Source organism: Nycticebus coucang, chromosome 2, assembly GCF_027406575.1.
Source record: "Nycticebus coucang isolate mNycCou1 chromosome 2, mNycCou1.pri, whole genome shotgun sequence".
Classification (NCBI taxonomy): domain Eukaryota; kingdom Metazoa; phylum Chordata; class Mammalia; order Primates; family Lorisidae; genus Nycticebus; species Nycticebus coucang.
Window position 1 is genome coordinate 149,177,425 of NC_069781.1, and position 15,286 is coordinate 149,192,710.

Below are 15,286 nucleotides of genomic sequence, written 5' to 3' on the forward strand. Positions count from 1 at the left end.
TATAACTCAAAAATCTATTTTCTTAGCCTATATTCTATGTTCTTATTGTAGTATCTAGAGCAGTGGTTCCCAAAGCATGGTCCCCTGACCACCAGTATCAACATTATTTAGGAACTTGCCAGAAATGAAATTCTGAGGTTCCAATGGTTCTCAAGCTTCGGTGTGCATCAGAATTACCTTCTGCTAAAACACAAAGGTTAGGCCTTACCCCCAGAAGTACTGATCCAAGCAGGTATAGGGCAGAACCTGAGAATCTATACCTCTAAGTCTCTAGGCCACATAGGTGCTGCTGGTACAGGAATCACACTTTAGAAATCACTCATACAGAGCTCTGCACCCTATTTTAAGGAGGCAAACCACTAAAGACAGAATATACATTTGGTTTAAAAGCTCCAAAGAACCATGCTGTAAACTATACTCACAGTGACTAGATCCTTGTTATCATTAATGTTAGTTGATTAATGTTAGCATGTATTTTTTATGACCTCATGACATACTCTGCAGAAAAAATTCTTACCTTTGGGAAGTTTTGTATCCTTTGCCTGGTAAAATTAGCATGGATCTTTTGTTAGTTGGTAGGTTAGAACACCTGTTGGATGGAATGAAAGCCCTAGAGATATAGATTCCTTCCTATTAAATGTGAAACATGAAGAGAAGAGCTTGAAAGGCAATATCCACTCTCCCAGGTGGAAAAAACGAAAGCCTAGGGCCAGTAACAAAAGCCTAAAGCAGGGTTCTGCAAACCTTTTTAGTAAATGGCCAGACTGTAACTATGTTGGCTTTGCAGTCCATAAAGTCTGTCTCAATTACTCAATTCTGCTGTTGTACATACTGGCATAAAAGCAGTCATAGAAAACGCGAAGTAAACGAGTGTGAATGTGTTCCTCCAACAAAGTGTCACTTAGAACACTAAGGAACAGATGTGAAAAAACCCACAAGTTAACATAGCTCTGGTTAACAGACAGTATATTAAAGCCAAAGAAGAAAAGTTTACATCTACCGTTTAGAAAATGGGTTCAAATTTTGGCTTTGTCACTAGTAGAGGCAAAGCTACGAAATCATGGATAAACTATGGAGTCTAATTTTCTTATCTTTAAAATAGATACAATATATACCTCAGAGGACTATTCTGAATGTATGTGAAACCCAGCACATGAAAGGCACTCACTCATTCACTAAATTAATGAGCCTTTATTGTGTGGTATAGAGTAGTAGATAAAACACACATTACCCTGCTCTTACAGAGCTCCCAGTATAACAACAGAGACAGACATTAAACAACTCATTAAAGAAAAAAACACAACAGACTTCAAGGACAGAATAACTTTTTTTTTTTTTTTTTTTTTTTTGAGAGAGTCTCACTATGTCACCCCTGGTAGAGTGCCCTGGTGTCACAGCTCACAGCAACCTCAAATACTAGGGCTCAAGTGATTTTCTTGCCTCAGCCTCCCAAGTGGGTGGACTATAGGCACCCACCACAACGCCTGGCTATTTTTTGTTGCAGTGGTCATTGTTGTTTAGCTGGCGCAGGCTGGGTTCAAACTCGCCAACTTTGGTTTATGTAGCTGGCACCATAACCACTGTGCTATGGGCACCGAGCTGACAGAGTAACTTTGGGTGAAAATAATTTAGACTTGAGAAATGAAGGGAGGCTTCTGTGAGGAGCTAACTAACATCTGAGCTGATATCTGAAAGAGAAAGGATTTGGCCAGGTTGGGGCTAGAGGTAGGTGGGGTGGAAATGGCATTTCAGCAGAGGAAATATCCTGTGTGCATAAAGGTGTAAGGCAGGAGAAAGGAACAGTGGCCATTTCTACCACACACTGTGCTTACTTCAGACTAGAATCTGAGTCGGCCACGACTTGATGGCAAGTTATTTTATTATTTTATAATACTTTAAAAGCAAATCTTTGCTCACTTATTAGTATCATAATACTCACTGCCCTGTATCACACATTTGCCTCCCTACAGGCTGGGAGCCTTGTCTTGTTTAGTTCTGTACTGCCAAGTTCAACAATGCCTAAGACATTATATTTGCTAAGTATCTTCAGAATTATAGCATAAAATAGAATAATAAAAGTATGTGAATAACAACTACTGTCTTGAGTAATAAGTACTATCTTTCAGCTTGACTACTTTTAAGAGAATGTACGTAGACATATATTCAAATGATTCTTCCACTTGTATAAGACAATTTCCGAATTCCCCTTTAACAGTTAATTTCAGAATCCAGTGAAAAAATTAAGTTCAGTATTTTGCAGCTACACCTCATTTTTAGTCCTAGATTAAAAATAACAACTGCCACACAGGTCAGCTGTTACCTCTATGCTGCTTTCCTCTAGCTTCCAAGGCAGAAGAAGAAACACTGACTCCCGGACACCTGAGATACTTTATTCACAACTGTCCTAGGACCTACCAGGATAAAGTTTATTTATCTTTTCATGACTGATTCCTCAGCTTAACTCTGAGCTCCTGTATGATTTTACTTATTTACTTATTTATCTGTATCATTTCAGTCTAGTTCAGAGTCTGGTCAGATAATAAGTACCTGGTCAATGTTTTTGAATAAATAGCCCTTCTACTGGGGAAGCATCACTACTCACAGGCCCTTAGTCAGAATTTTTCCTTCTCTGGGAAAATCTTCTGGGATTAAGAGAACTACCTCTTAGGGATATACAGAGAACAGCATTGGGAAAAGGAATGATTTCTGCCAAGCCAAATAAGCTACAGGAAGCTTAACATCCTATGTGTGACAGGTATCATTTCAAACAAATCAAGAAATACTTTGCTTCATGAACTCAGCAATACTATGAGATACTAATATTACTACCTCATGGAGTTATTTGTGAGGATTAAAATACTAAATATAGAAGAACTTAGAATAGCACCTGACATGTAGTAAATACTCAAATGTTAGTTTTTATGATTCTCTTTGAGACCTAGCATGGTGCTTTAATAGGTATTTATTGGAATTTACTGTGTATGATACCGTAGTTTTAAATTTTTATGAAAAAATTTACTTTTATAAATAATATAAAAATCATCTTTAAAATAATGTCCTCTATGTGTTACTTGCCTTTTAATAATATTTTTAAAATGACTACTATCTTTCTCATTTTACTCAACTGCCCTAGCAATGGGACAGAGTCTAACTTCTTTCAGCATCTAAACCTAAAGCTGACCTGCAACACTGTTAAATCATAGTTTGGATTAGGACCATGCTTTTCGGAAGAACCAGCAAATTTCAATAAAAAAAATTTAGACCACAAAATTCCTAGCTTTTTCTTTTCTTTTCTTTTTTTTAATTCCTAGCTTTTTCAGTGATCAGCTTTTTTTCTTCTCGGACTTAAGTTTATCATCGCTTAAAGTCAGCAGCAAAAGATAAGCTTTTGAGGTGGGTTTCCTCACAGGTGCCACTCTCCTCAACATTTGCTAGGTATTATTAACTGATTAATATTACCAAGACTCAACTTTTGTCTTTCTTTTATTCAGGAAGTTTTTGACTCACACGGCCTACATCATCAAGTTTGAACTGCTTCTCTGACATCTCAAGAGAACTACTTTATGTCCCCTACACATTCTCACACCTGCCCACCTTCATTCATGCTACTCCTCTAACAATAGTTCACACTAATCCTCTACCTGGTGTGTGAGCTCTTTACCTCCAAATTTCTGTGCCATGGCCTAGCACTCCACTCAGGCATCAGCAGTCAGCATGTTAATGAAAACTGGGCTGTCAGGTCGCCTTTAAAAATATCCCAAAAAGTACAACATTCATAACTTTATACATATAATCTTTTATAGGACAAGATACACATACTCATATAAAATACTTCTACCATACTACTATGATAGGGCCATTTCCTTCAGGACATATAGCTGACCCCATCCCATGGTAACTAAATATATAGTATATCACTATATTCTGATTTCCTAAAGCCCAACTCATATGCTACATTCTGAACAAAATCTTCTGTAATTTCTCCCAGCTCCATGTAATCTCAGGAGCCCTGGACTTAGAATGCTGCCAATATTTGGGCACTGACTTGATTCTTCCAGGCATTGTGGGTAGAGGTTGATGTCTACTTTGTTAATTCTTTTAGACTAAAGACCTCCTAAGATCAGAATTTGAGTTTATTCTACTGGCATTGTGTGACCTTGGGTAAGTTCCTTAACCTCTCTGAGCCTCTGTTTTCTCATATATAAAAGAGAATATAGTATGATCCAGCAATTCTACTTCCAGGCATATATCCACTAGAACTCAAAGTAGGGTCTTGAAGAGATCTCTGTACTGCTCATGTTCATAGCAGTATTATTTATAACAGCCAAAGGTGGAGGCAAACCAAATGTCCACTGATGAATGAATAAACAAAATATGGTATATCCACACAGCCTTAAAAAGGAAGGTACAGAAAGAAAGAAGAGAAAAAAATGGAGGAAAGAAAATTATCACCGAAATACTTCCAGCAAACATCTCTGAACTAAAGATGTAAGTATTCATTTTGAAGTGATAGAGCACTGAAGGTAAAAGGGAAGCTCCTAAAATTTTCAAGAAAGCAAATACTGGTCATACACAAATGACAAATGACTAAGAATTAGAACAGCAATAAACTTCTCAACAGCAAATTTGGAGCCAGACACAAATGAGCAATGCCTTCAACTATTTTGAGAGAAAATAATTTTCTATCAAACATTTCTGTTTTTTTTTCTTTTCTTTGGGAGAAAGTCTTACTTTGTTGCCCTCAGTAGAGTGCTGTGATGTCATAGTTCACAGCAACCTCAAACTCTTGGGCTCAAGCGATTCTCTTGCCTCAGCCTCCTGAGTAGCAGGGACTACATGTGCCCATCACAATGCCTGTCTTTTTTTTTTTTTTTTTTGCAGTTTTTGGCAGGGGCGGGGTTAGAACCCACCACCTCCAGTATATGGGGCCAGTGCCCCACTGCTTTGAACCACAGGCGCCACCCAATGCCCATCTATTTTTACAGACAGGGTCTTGCTCTTAGGCAGGTCTTGAATTCCTGAGCTCAGGTGATCCACCCATCTTGGCCTCCAGGAGTGCTAGAATTAAATGCCGAGCCACTGCACCCAGCTCTATCAAAAATTTCTTATTGAGTGAAACCATTAACCTATATGAGCAGCCTATAGGCAGAATAAAAACTTTCAGACATGTAAGAACACAAAAATCTACCTCTTATGTACGCTTCCTTGGGAAGTTCCTAGATAAGACTCCAAAAGAACAAGAGGGTAATCAAAAGGGGAAGACTTCAGACCTAGGAAGTAGGCAAAAGGGAGTCCCAGGAGGTCTAGAGAGGAACTAATCCTGCCTAGTAACAGGAGTCACAGAGCTACAGATAGATGTCTAAAAAAAAAGCGGCCATCTAAAAAATGGAACTCAGAAGGGTTTACCAATCTGTTAAGAGCTTGGGAAGAATTAGTAAATAATAACCAAACAAATGACAGCAATTAATTGGTCAAGATCAGATCTGTATTTGTATATTCTTATCTACTGAATAATAATTAAAACCCCACTGAATATTGATTTATCTGATAATTGTGATGTACCTATACTGTGAGAATAGAGGATTAGAAACTAGGGGTGTGGAGCAGCATAAGAATGCTAATTTAAATTCTCATTGTCTATGACACTTCATTAAGGCTGGGCACCGTGGCTCACACCAGTAATTCTAGGGCTCTGGGAGGCTGAGAGGGAAGGAATGCTTGAAGACAGGAGTTTGAGACTAGCCTGAGCAACTAAGCAAGACTACATCTCTACAAAAACAAACAAAAAAATTAGCTGGGGGTAGTGGTGTATACCTATAGTCCCAGCTACTGGGAGGCTGAGGCAGGAGGATCATTTGAACCTAGGAGTTTGAACTTGTACTAAGTGCAATCTAGCCTGGGTGACAGAGTAAGACAAGACCCTGCCTCGGTAGGGTCTTGTCTTACTCTATACACATACACACACACACACACACACACACCACACGTATGTCATTAAAAGATGTAAACTAATAAACCAGTAAAACAGCAAGATAAACTTACATTTAGAAATGGAGATAAATGGCCAAGGAAAAAAACTAAAAACTTTAAACTCCAGAGTAGAGCAAGACACTACTTTTGTGTTAAAAAGCCTTATCGTACTCTTGACTTATTAAAACTACCTTTATGAATTTACTATTAATAAACAGTAATTAAATAAAAAATAACTAGTTACCTGTACAGAGGGATGAAAACATTTTCATTTTGTTCACTTCTGTAACACTCAGAATTATATATTAAAAAATTCAGATGCAAATAGGCTTTTACAATTCATGGAAGAAAAGGGAACATTAAACAGTTTTACATGATGTCACAGTTTAGCTACAGGTAAAAACCTGCGGCAAAAAGGAAGGAATAGATTTAAGAAATGCCAAAGAGAAAAGCTCTGAAACTTGGTGACTTACCAATGTGTTTAATCATGGGATAGCACACCTTTGCTTATAAACTTAAAGAAAATTATAAAACTAACCTATGGATATAGTAATTGATTTAATAAGTCATTCAGTATCAGGTTAAATTTGGAAAGTTAATTATTTTATTTTTCCTCAGCTTACAAACCAAGATAGCAGCTACTTTTCTATTAAACACAAATTGCTAAGAAAATATTTATTTTTATTACTGGTATTGTATCTATTTTGGGTCTCTGACCAAATTTTTCTCTTCCATAGATTCAAACTTTGTCTTACAAGATGAAAATTGTTCATTATAGATGTGGCATTATAATTTTTAAGAACAAAATTTGAACTCCAAGACATCCCATTTGCTTATGAAATGACAACTTTTGACAAACCTCGATTATGGAGGCTTTTCCCCCAGCATGACTTTTTTGCCTTTCCTCTATAGATAGAGACAGGGTCTTGCTCTCAGGCAGGCCTTGAATTCCTGAGCTCTTTAAAATAAGAACGTATCTGCTGACTCACCTAACACGTGCATACAACAGAATAATAGTATAAAGTTTGCTGAAACTCACAGACAAGTCACATTTCTACTTTGTTTTGCTTGTCCTCAAAACAAGCCAGCTTTTGCAGGCGTTTCAGAGTCTCAGTCGACACACACAAAATACAGATAGGTTGACAACTGGAGGAGAAACTATGTACAAAGCAACGCAACCATCCGTACCTTTATTCTTCTTCGTTTTCTGCCCTTTTCTTCCCCCGGAACCTGTTTCTCTCCTTTCTTTCTCTTTTTCCGCTTTCTATCCTTGTGTTTGTCATGATCATTTTTGTCTTCGAAGAGGCTGGAGTCGTGCCCCGAGCTGCCGGTGGAGAGCTCGGTGACTTCATTCCCTCCCACTTTCAGGACCAGCTTCAAGGGCTTTTCCACATATTCTTAAACAAAAGGAAAGAGCCTCGATTAAAGAACGGACTCGTCAGGCAGTGCCAACAATGCAGGGCGACCGCTGAGCAGAGCGCGAAGGCGCAGCAGGGGCGAGGCGGCCTTCGGCACGCGGTGGGCGCCGCGCGAAGCACCTGTTGAATGACGGACCCTCGGCAAGGGGCGCGGCGGTGCCGCCCGCCCCGAACGCTCCCGGGCCTCTCGGGGCCGTCTCACATCTCCCTACCGGAGACCCAGCCGGGGCCAGCGAGACTCGGGTTCGAACGCCGCCCTCGCACGGGGGGTCTGCGCGGTCTCGGGCGGGACGCGCCCCCTTCGCGGGCCCGGGCCTGCCGTGGGCGGAGAGGCCCCGGTCGGTCTCGGGCGCTCGAAAGTCATTTCGAAAGAATGAAAACCCCACGGAACCGCTGCGGGCTCGCCGCCCCCGCCCCAGCCCCCTCCTCACCGTCATAGAGGTGTTTGTCCGACTTGTGCTTCTTGTGCTTCTTGCCCATGTCCGACCGGGCCCCGGTGCCCGCCCCCCGCGCCAGGCCCAGGCCGAGCGGCGCCGCTTCCGGTCCGGGCCAGGCGAGCGGAGGGCGGGAGCGGGGCCCGCGAGACCCCGCGCCGCGAGGCAGGGGGACGGCGCGCGCCCAGCGGCGCGAGGCCCCTCACGAGAAGGCGGCGCGCGAGACCTGGCCGGACCCGAGAGCGGCGGCGGGACGGCGGGCAGCCGGCGCAGAGGTGGGAGAGAGAGCCCGCCGCGCGCGCAGGGTGAGAGCAGCAGCGTATGGTGCCTGCTGGTGGCCGGAGGTGGCATTGCAGCCCGCAGGCCGGGGGCGGAGTCCACCGCTCCAAACTTCCCTTTTCTCTCCCTATCTCCCTCCCTTACCCTTCTCTGTGTCTCCGTCTTTCTCTCTTCGTATCACTTTCTCTTTTCTCCTCTTTCTGTTCCTTTCTCCTTCTTCCTTCCTTTTCTCTCCTTTTCTTTATGCCCTTTTCTCTTTTCCTCCCTCCTTTTTTCCTTCCTTCCTCTCTTTCCTCCCTTTTCTTCTTTCTTTCTCCTCCTCCCTCCATCTTTCCTTTCTTTTCTTTTTTACCCTTTCTCCTCCATTTCCTCCCTTCTTTCCACTTTTGCTTGCTTCTGTTTTTTCCCCTTAACAATATTTATTGAACTCCGCACTGGATACCAGATCCAACAAGCCCAGCACATTGGTAACTGAAGGATTCTAATCTCAAATAAATACATTAATAAGTAAAATAAAAATCTTACCAAGACCTCATAACAAAGTATGGAGCAGAGTGCTTTTTAGTAAGCTCTATTTGTGAAAATAAGCGTTGACATCTAAATACAAGTTCTATGAAAGGATACACACGAGCTGGTTAACAGCGGTTGTCTCAGGTAAATAGGGTGGAGGGGGAGTGGATTATTTTAGTCTTATATTTCGGTCTTTTATTTAAAAATTGTTAGTATGCATGTTAACTTTTTAAAAAGCAAAAGGGAAGATAAAATTTAGAAATTGAATTAGCCAGAATTACATAATCCAGAGAAAATAATGAAAATGTAGTGAGGTGGGGGTCCAGACTAACGCTGTTGCTCTGTAGGCCAGTGTCCACTCCTCAACCTTGCTTTAAGCCCATTTCTCATTCTGTCTTATCCTTAGATGCTGAGCCCTACTGCAGTAGTGAGTTATTCACCTTTTTGCTCACTGGAATTTATCCAAATATACATGTTAAGATGCGTTTGCCACAGCACATCCAGGGATGTTGACAACATGGAAATAATGTCATTATTTCTCTATATGACAACCTTGTAAAATAAGAAAGGTAGATCATAGTCTTATTCCCATTTTATAGATGAGAAAATAAATGCCCAGAGAAGTGAGATAGGTCGCCAGTTAGTGGTAGAGCCAGGATTCAAACCCAGGTTTTCTGAATTGGAATCACAAGTCCTTTTTATCTGTGAACGTTGTAAAGGATGTCTTGACTGTCTTTACTTTTAGCTTTATAGTGTGCTATTTTCATATGAGCTCATAGTCATAGCCTTCTCTCAGGAAAAGATCTGACATTAGTCATTTATACTTCAGTAAGAATTTGGACCTGTGGATCACATCTCCTGGGAACATTTGTACCTTTATCTTGAATGTCAATGGTGAAATGGTAGGCTTATTTTTTGGGAACCTATTGTTGGCAAGTGAAAGAAACTCAATTTGACTTATTTCAAGTAAATAAAAAGGGACTTTTTAGTTCACATGTCCAAAAAAGTAAATCTTGCCTCAAGGAAGATGGGAACCAAGGAGTTTATGCTATGGTCTGCTCTCTCTTTCTTTTTCTCCTCTTTGTGTGTTTGGCTGCATCCTCCTCCCTTCCTTCCATATGTCTGGAAACATGGTCACCAGCTGCTTCTAGGGTCTCTTCTTTGTGGTGTCCTGATCAGTTGGGAAAAGATCTCTTCCCTGTCTGCTTCACCTAGAAAAAATCCCAATCAGGACTCAGATTGGTTTGACATGGTTTTGATGTGGGTCATGTGTTTTAGCAGGCAGGGGATGGGAGACCGATCCAGCTTGGATACCAAGTCCACCTTTGCCGCCAAAAGAAATGGAGTCTGTGATTGGCAGCCCTTGCCAGACCCTATGGTCATTCAGGGAAGATGAGATTCTTTCAATGAAAGGAGTTGCCTTTTCGTGAAAGCTAAATACACATTTGTTTCTGTTACTTCCCTATAGCAAGCCTCTCTGGTGTTTGTGAGGTAGAGATCAGGGAGGAGGAAGAGTAGTTGTTGTGAGGAAGGAAACCTCTGTTGCTCTGAAATTAAGTAACCAAGCCCCTCTAAGTATAGTGCAAAACTTGGTTTCAGCTTACATGCATTGGCCGTAACTCTTTTTGCTTTAAGAAGAACTGCTATGCTAACTCCCACTGTGGTTCTGGCCCCCACTGTGGCATGCCTCACTCCAGGCTGAACCTGCAGGCTTTCCAGTCTGCTCCTGAGCACCCTGAGTGCTATCAGAGGGCAGGGTCTGATCTCTTTCTCCTTGGTACTTACAGAACTTGGCACAGTGACCCCTGCTCTCCAAATGCCCCTCAGACCTGCTGTGTTTCTTCTCTCCTTCTCCTCCTCTTTCTTTCTCTCTCTCTCCTCTGACCACCCTTTTCCTGATAGAGAAAAAGGATCTGATCAACTCATTCACATGACGAAGTTAGTAATTTCTTTCCTCCTCAAGAGTGATTTTATATAGGTCACAGAATATTCACAGCAGTGAAAGGTAAGTAAGAGCACGAAGCAGAAAACACTTCCCAGAAAAAGGTTTCTGGAAGGTAGGAACCGCAACTCACGGACTTTTCAATTCCCAGCACAAGTACAGTGCCTGGCACAGAGAAGCACCAGAAGGTGCTAGTTAACCTGCACTATGCTGTTCACCAGGAAGACTCCGGAAGGACACCTGAAGAGTCCTGCCTGCTGGCTTTCACGTCTTCTCACTGAGGGCAGACTGGCCTAGAGACTGGCTTCTAAGCAATAGAATATGGCAGAGGCAGCAGAATGTCTGTGATTAGGTTATGTAAGGATTCAGTCTTGCTAGCTGGCTCTGTCTCACCTTCTCAGCTTGCATGCTTTGATGAAATAAGCTGCTATGCTGGAGAGGCCCATGTGGCAAAGAACGGAGGCTGGCCACCAGCTGACATTGTGCAGAACTAAGACTCTTGTCCTATAGTCCTTGAGGAATTAAACCCTGCCAACAACCACCTGTGCTTCAAAGCATATCCTTCCTCAGTACAGTGTTCAGATGAGACCTCAGCCCTGGCCTGAGTCCTGATTGCAGCCTGTGAGAGCCTGGGAAGCAAAGGAGCCAGTTAAGCTATGCCCAGACTCCATGCCCATGGAAATAAGGAGGCAGTAAATGAGTGTGTTTGGGGGGAAATTTGTTAAATAGCAATAGACAGTTTACACAATATCATCTCAAACAGGGAAACTTTCTGACCCTCGAATGCATCTCAGTAAGAAGGACTAAAGAGATGGTAACAATAGCTTCTGTCTGTGTATGGCCCCTGGCTAAAGTGTTGCACACATTATCCCCTTTTATCCTTATTCTGGCTGGATGGGAGAAGCGCCGTTATCCCTATTCCACAGGTGAGGAATCTGAGATCTGGAGAAGTCAAGTGGTTTATCCAAGGTCACACAGCTCACCTACCTGGGATTTCAATCCATGTCTACTTACCTCCAAACTGTACCTTCTAACCAATATGTTATACTGCTCTTTGAAAAGGGGGTGAGATCATCTCCAGCCTCCAGGATCCCTTCCTGCATGTTTGGTGTTAAGTTAAAACAAATTCCAGAAGAGGATGCATGCATGTATGTTCAAACATATGCATGTTTGTTCATTGGGAAGGATCAGAAGACAAAAAACAAAAAAACAACAGAAAGTGGCTGGGTGGAATGGCTCATGGCTGTTATCTGGTTGGTTGGGAGGCTGAGGCTTGAAGATCTTTTGAGGCCAGGAGTTTGAGACCAGTCTGGCCAACATAGTGAGACACGCCCTCCACACCCCCACACCCCCCATCTCTACAAAAAATAAGAAAAACTAGCTGGGAATTGTTGCTTGTGCCTTTAATCCCAGCTACTTGGGAGGTTGAGGTAGGAGGATCACTTGAGCCCAGGCTGCAGTGAGCTATGATCATGTCACTGCACTCCAGCTCTAGGAGATAGAGTGAGACTGTGTCCCTAAAATCAAAAACAAAACAAAACCCCAAGAAATAGTTGCAATAATTACTCACTGTTTATGGATTTTTATGGGCTCTGTGGAGCTAAATGTATAAGGAGAACTTGACTAGTAGTTAGGGGGTGACTCTGAACTGGCTCTGAAGGGGAGGCTTCACAGTGGAGGCAGGTCATATGGTGGAAGCAGATCCAGTCTTCTCTGCTTGTGCTATTTACTGGCCAGAGAGGAAGAGGATGATCTCAGGGAGAACCTGGCTGGCTCTGTACTTTTGTCAGTCTTTCTTGGCACCTTCCTAGAGCTGCGGGCCTCAGTCACCTCCCCTGCAGCCTGGGTCACTGAGCTCCTGTGTGGCGGCAGAATGGTTGCCTTCTCTTCCCAGGCCAGCAGGTATTTCACCAAGTCCCTGGATGGCAGCCCCCAAAACATTGGGGATGAATAGCTGGCATATGGCTGCTGAAGACCCACTCTGTGTCTGGGAAGCCTGGACTCTGTGTTCAGTGTCCTCTCTGAAGCTCTACAGGAGGACACATCTGCCCATCTCACAGAAAGTGCAGCTGGGATTCAGTAATGGCAGTGAGCCCACAGTGGCTACACAGCTGGGGTTTCTTGTCCTAGGGCCTTCCCTTCGTCTCTGATTAGAAAGCCCAGGCTGGGGTAGTGTCCAGACCAAATGCCTACCACCTGCTACGTGGCTAGCTGGTGGCCCGGTGAGGCAAGCTTGGCAGCTCTGGAGCAAGATAGAACTGGCTCCTACCCTGCCTCCACATGTACCAGCTCTGCACGGTGGGCACATCCGGAGAGCACTGCCCCTCAGAGCCTCCCCCTCCTTCCTTGCCACCACGAGGCAAGGTAATTGGGCCCACTGAGGCAGCAGGGTGTGTGTTAGGATGAGAGAAGATAACAGGGTCAGAGTGCCGAGTGTGAGTGAAGTGGCACAGCAAGCGCTCAATAAATGTCAGCTGCTAATGTTAATGGTTAAATATTTGTGATTCCTTAAAAACATGTGTAATGTCGCTTCCCTGCTCAAAACTGTCTCCTGGATTCTCATGTCACTCAGAATCAAAGCCATGTGTACCTGGGCTTTCAGGGCCCGTCTGGGTTCTCTGTCCAGCCTTCTATCCCCCACCCCAGGGGCACAGCCATGCTGAGGTGCAGTGGTGCAGTCATAGTTGACAATTCCTAGGCTCAAACAATCCTCCTGCCTCAGCCTCCTGAGTAGCTAGGACTATAAGTGTGCTTCACCATGCCCAGGTAATTACTTTAGCTTTTATTTTTGTAGAAATCAGGTCTCACTATTCTGCCCAGGCTGGTCTCAAACTCCTGGCTTTAAGTAGCCCTTCTGCTTCGGCCTTCCAAAGTTCTGGGCTTAGAGGTGTGAGCCACCGCCCTCGGCCCTTCTGCCTGAGGTCTCGGCCTCTGTTCTTCCCTGTGCCTGGAATGCTCCCCCTCACCTCCTGGCATGGCTTCTGCCTTCCTAACCATCCTGGTCTCCCCTGTGACTACCTCAGAGAAGCTTCTGGCCCAGAGACCAACACAGCCCTCCTGTCCCTTCAGCTGGTGCAATGCCTCGGTTCTCCTTGTGGAGACTACAGCTGATGATGACATGTCAGATATTCATTCCCCGTGTGTGTGCTTGCTGGTCATCTGTCTCCCCTGCTGGACTCCCGGCACTCTGAGGTCAGAGCCGGGCCTTTTCACTCACGGCTGTGACCTTGCGCCTAGCACAGAACCAGGCTCAGCACAGGCCCTCAAGACACACATATTTGTTGGAAAATGACGGTGTACTTGTTACTATGTGCTATGACAATGATTCCTCTTCTGCTTCCTCCCTAAGCACCCTTTTGGGTGGGGACAGGAGATGCCTGGTGGCCTCCAGGAGCATCTGTGGAGGAGGAGAGAGGCACCGAGGAAGGCTGGCCACTGGGGGGTGTGGCATGCCCAGGAAATCTCTGCCAGCTCAGCTTCCAGGTGGCCCCTCTCCAGCCCCAGCTCTCCGTGGAGGGGTGGTTGCCCGAGGCTCTGAGGCTGGGGCAGGCACCAGGCCCTTAGCAGGCCAGTTGCCCTGAGCTATGCGCACCCCATCACAGCTGGGCCTTCAGGCCTTGGTACTCCCCTGGAGAGGGTGCTCTGTGACGGGCGTGCTGGCCACCTGACCCTGCGGTAAAGTGTGGCCTCCCCTGGCTGGAGCAGATTAGTGGGGTGCAACTCAGGGATCTGATTTTGGGAGACCCACTAGGACCTTTTAAAATAAATCTTGTAGTCAGCAAATGGATGAGGCTTGCTGGGCGCTGGGGCATGATCCAGACAGACCAGAAGATCAAGCCCCTCACCTCTGGTCAGCTGTGCTTCTCAAAAGCTGTGCTCCTCAAAGCTCCCGTGTGGGGAGGCAGGGCAAGGAACTGCAGGATGGGGTGCCTTCAGACTATTTACTTCTTTTGTCTTCCTTTGTCTGACCTCAGTTTCCTCTTCCGAGGAATGGGTAGGACCAGCCTTGTGCAGCCTGTGTGGTTGGTGTGAGGGCCAGCTAAGTGAGGAGGCAAAAGGCTCCTGGCACAGAGGAGGCCTCCCCCGGGAGGAGCAGAGGTTGGGGGCCTCTCCTGGCTACTCTGCAGGGAGCCCATCCCATCCTGGGAGGGGTTGGGGGAGGCATCCTGGAGCCCCCACACCTGCAGCAGGTGCTCCTGCTTGGCAGCACAGGCAGCTCTGGATCTTCCTGGTGCCAGCGTGTGAGTGCTGCTGGGAGGGCCCCCAAAGGACGAGGCTTGTTCATTGGGCAGCTTTCTGGGGATGCAGTGGCCCGGGGTGATTTGCCGTGACAGGTTGTTGACAGCACTGCTGCCAGAGTTGCTCATGGTCACTGGCACAGCAGCCCCAGCTGTTGGCCCTGCAGTGGCTGGCAGCTGTCCATGTGGGCATCCTGTGCTGCCTCTGCCGCATGGCCTCAGAGCGCCAGCTGCAGGGCAGGGAGCCCACAGTGCTCATGGCTGCCAACTCCAAAAGCCATTGGCTTGGTTTCTGGCTGCGACAGGGATAAACCCGGAGCCCTCAATTGAATAAGAAAGAAGCAACACAAGGACCTTCCTTCTTTTATCCAATATTTTGTATATGCCTACTGTGTGCAAGGGGACACTAAGTGCTGGGAGCACAGTGGGAGCAAATAGGCACAGCCCTGCCCTCATGGAGTGCACAGTCTAGTGAGCAAGATGCGTGGTAAGAGG

General features: G+C 44.9%; 1 protein-coding gene across 2 annotated transcripts in view; it reads right to left on the reverse strand.

Moving 5' to 3' along the window:
• BRD7 (bromodomain containing 7) overlaps positions 1-8,126 on the reverse strand; it is a 45,682-nt gene extending 37,556 nt beyond the window's left edge. For both annotated transcript variants that reach the window (XM_053582159.1, XM_053582158.1), the window contains exons 1-2: positions 7,820-8,126; positions 7,159-7,367 (exon numbers count right to left, since the gene is read on the reverse strand). In XM_053582159.1, the coding sequence (XP_053438134.1) occupies positions 7,159-7,367; positions 7,820-7,868 (258 nt within the window). In that variant the 5' untranslated portion in view covers positions 7,869-8,126. The remainder of the gene's footprint in view (positions 1-7,158; positions 7,368-7,819) is intronic.
• Between the last annotated feature and the right edge of the window lie 7,160 nt (positions 8,127-15,286).